Genomic DNA, 1,415 nt, shown 5'->3' on the forward strand with positions numbered 1-1,415 from the left:
CCTCTAGATATTTCACACACAAGATATTTAAAATTGAACGCATTGATTTTTTTTTTAAACTAAGTCTTTATTCATAGGCTCTTCTGAGCTGATTGAAGAATTTGGAATTCTGACGATATAAAAAATAATTATCATCAAAGGTGTAAAATCAGATGAACATATTTTCCTTAAAAATAAGAATGAAAAATACTTATATACTTATTAAATATCCCTGATTATAAACAATAGGTTAATATTAGAGTTTGATTTCAAGTTTTCTCAGTGATAGAGAGTTCACCTATGACCTTGTGTGACTCTCCTTACCAAAAGAAAAGTTATCTGGATATTATTGAATAATAAGTTAATTTATGATTTCTATAGTATGTGAAGACTAATGCTACACCACAAGGACAACATGAAGTTTCTAAGCAACTTGACATCTCAATTTCAAACCTTCTTCTTGACCATTATTCCTGGCCTGTATTCTGTCCACACCTGGCTCTCCGTTCCATTCTGTTGTCTCTGTGCGGTTGCCCTCCCTGGGATCCTGTTTGCCATCATCACCCAACAGAGTACTCATGAGCCCATGTACTGTTTCTTCTTCAGGTTGTCAGCAACTGACCTGGCCTTGACTGTTTCTACAAACATCAACAACACTAGATGTTCTTTTGTTTGATGCAAGTGAAATCAGTTTAGATACCTGCATCATTCAGATGCTTTTTCTTCATGGGTTCACTGTCATGGAATCTGAGGTGCTTGTGGCTGTGGGCTTTGACCATTATGTGCCAGTTTGTAACCTCTAAGGTACACCACCATCCTCACTAATTCCAGAATCATTCATATGGGTCTCTTGATGATTACATGTACTGTAGTATTAACAATACTAACATTCTTGCTCTTTAAGCATCCTCTTTCTGTAGTGCTAATGCCCTTTCCCATTTGTACTATTACCATCCAGATGTGATTAAATTAACATGTTCAGATACTCAGATCAATAGCATCTGTGGATTAATTGGTCTGATCTTGACCACAAGGATAGATACACTGTGCATCATCCTCTCTTACACTGTGATCATTCCCTCTGTCTTGAGTATTCCCTCCTCTGAAGAGTGGCACGAAGTTTTTAGCACTTGGGTCTCCCACATTGGAGCAGTTTCTATTTTCTACATTTCCATGGTGATCCTGTCCTTGGTACACTGCTATGGTTGATCAGCCCCCAAGGTGGTCCAACTGATGATGGTCAATGTATATCTGCATCTACCCCCTGTGTTCAACCCCATTATCTACAGTAACAAAAACAAACATCCACAATACTGTACTCAATCTGCTGCTGACAAAATAAACAGAGATAATTAAGCTTCAGAAAAACCTGATAAAAGTGAATTTCGCATAGAGAGAAGCCCTGGTAAGTTACTCCCTATTGGATACTTCTCATT

General features: G+C 37.6%; 1 protein-coding gene and 1 pseudogene across 1 annotated transcript in view; both read left to right on the top strand.

The window, feature by feature from the left end:
• Positions 1-121, top strand: part of LOC101357761 (olfactory receptor 51F1-like) — a 2,486-nt gene extending 2,365 nt beyond the window's left edge. Inside the window, 1 exon segment of the mRNA XM_012559288.2 lies at positions 65-121. Coding sequence (XP_012414742.1) covers positions 65-121 — 57 coding nt within the window.
• A 273-nt stretch (positions 122-394) lies between these two features.
• LOC101360459 (olfactory receptor 51F1-like) lies at positions 395-1,321 on the top strand (annotated as a pseudogene).
• The last annotated feature ends 94 nt before the right edge of the window (positions 1,322-1,415 follow it).

Source organism: Trichechus manatus, unplaced genomic scaffold (assembly GCF_000243295.1).
Source record: "Trichechus manatus latirostris isolate Lorelei unplaced genomic scaffold, TriManLat1.0 scaffold00232, whole genome shotgun sequence".
Taxonomy (NCBI): Eukaryota; Metazoa; Chordata; class Mammalia; order Sirenia; family Trichechidae; genus Trichechus; species Trichechus manatus.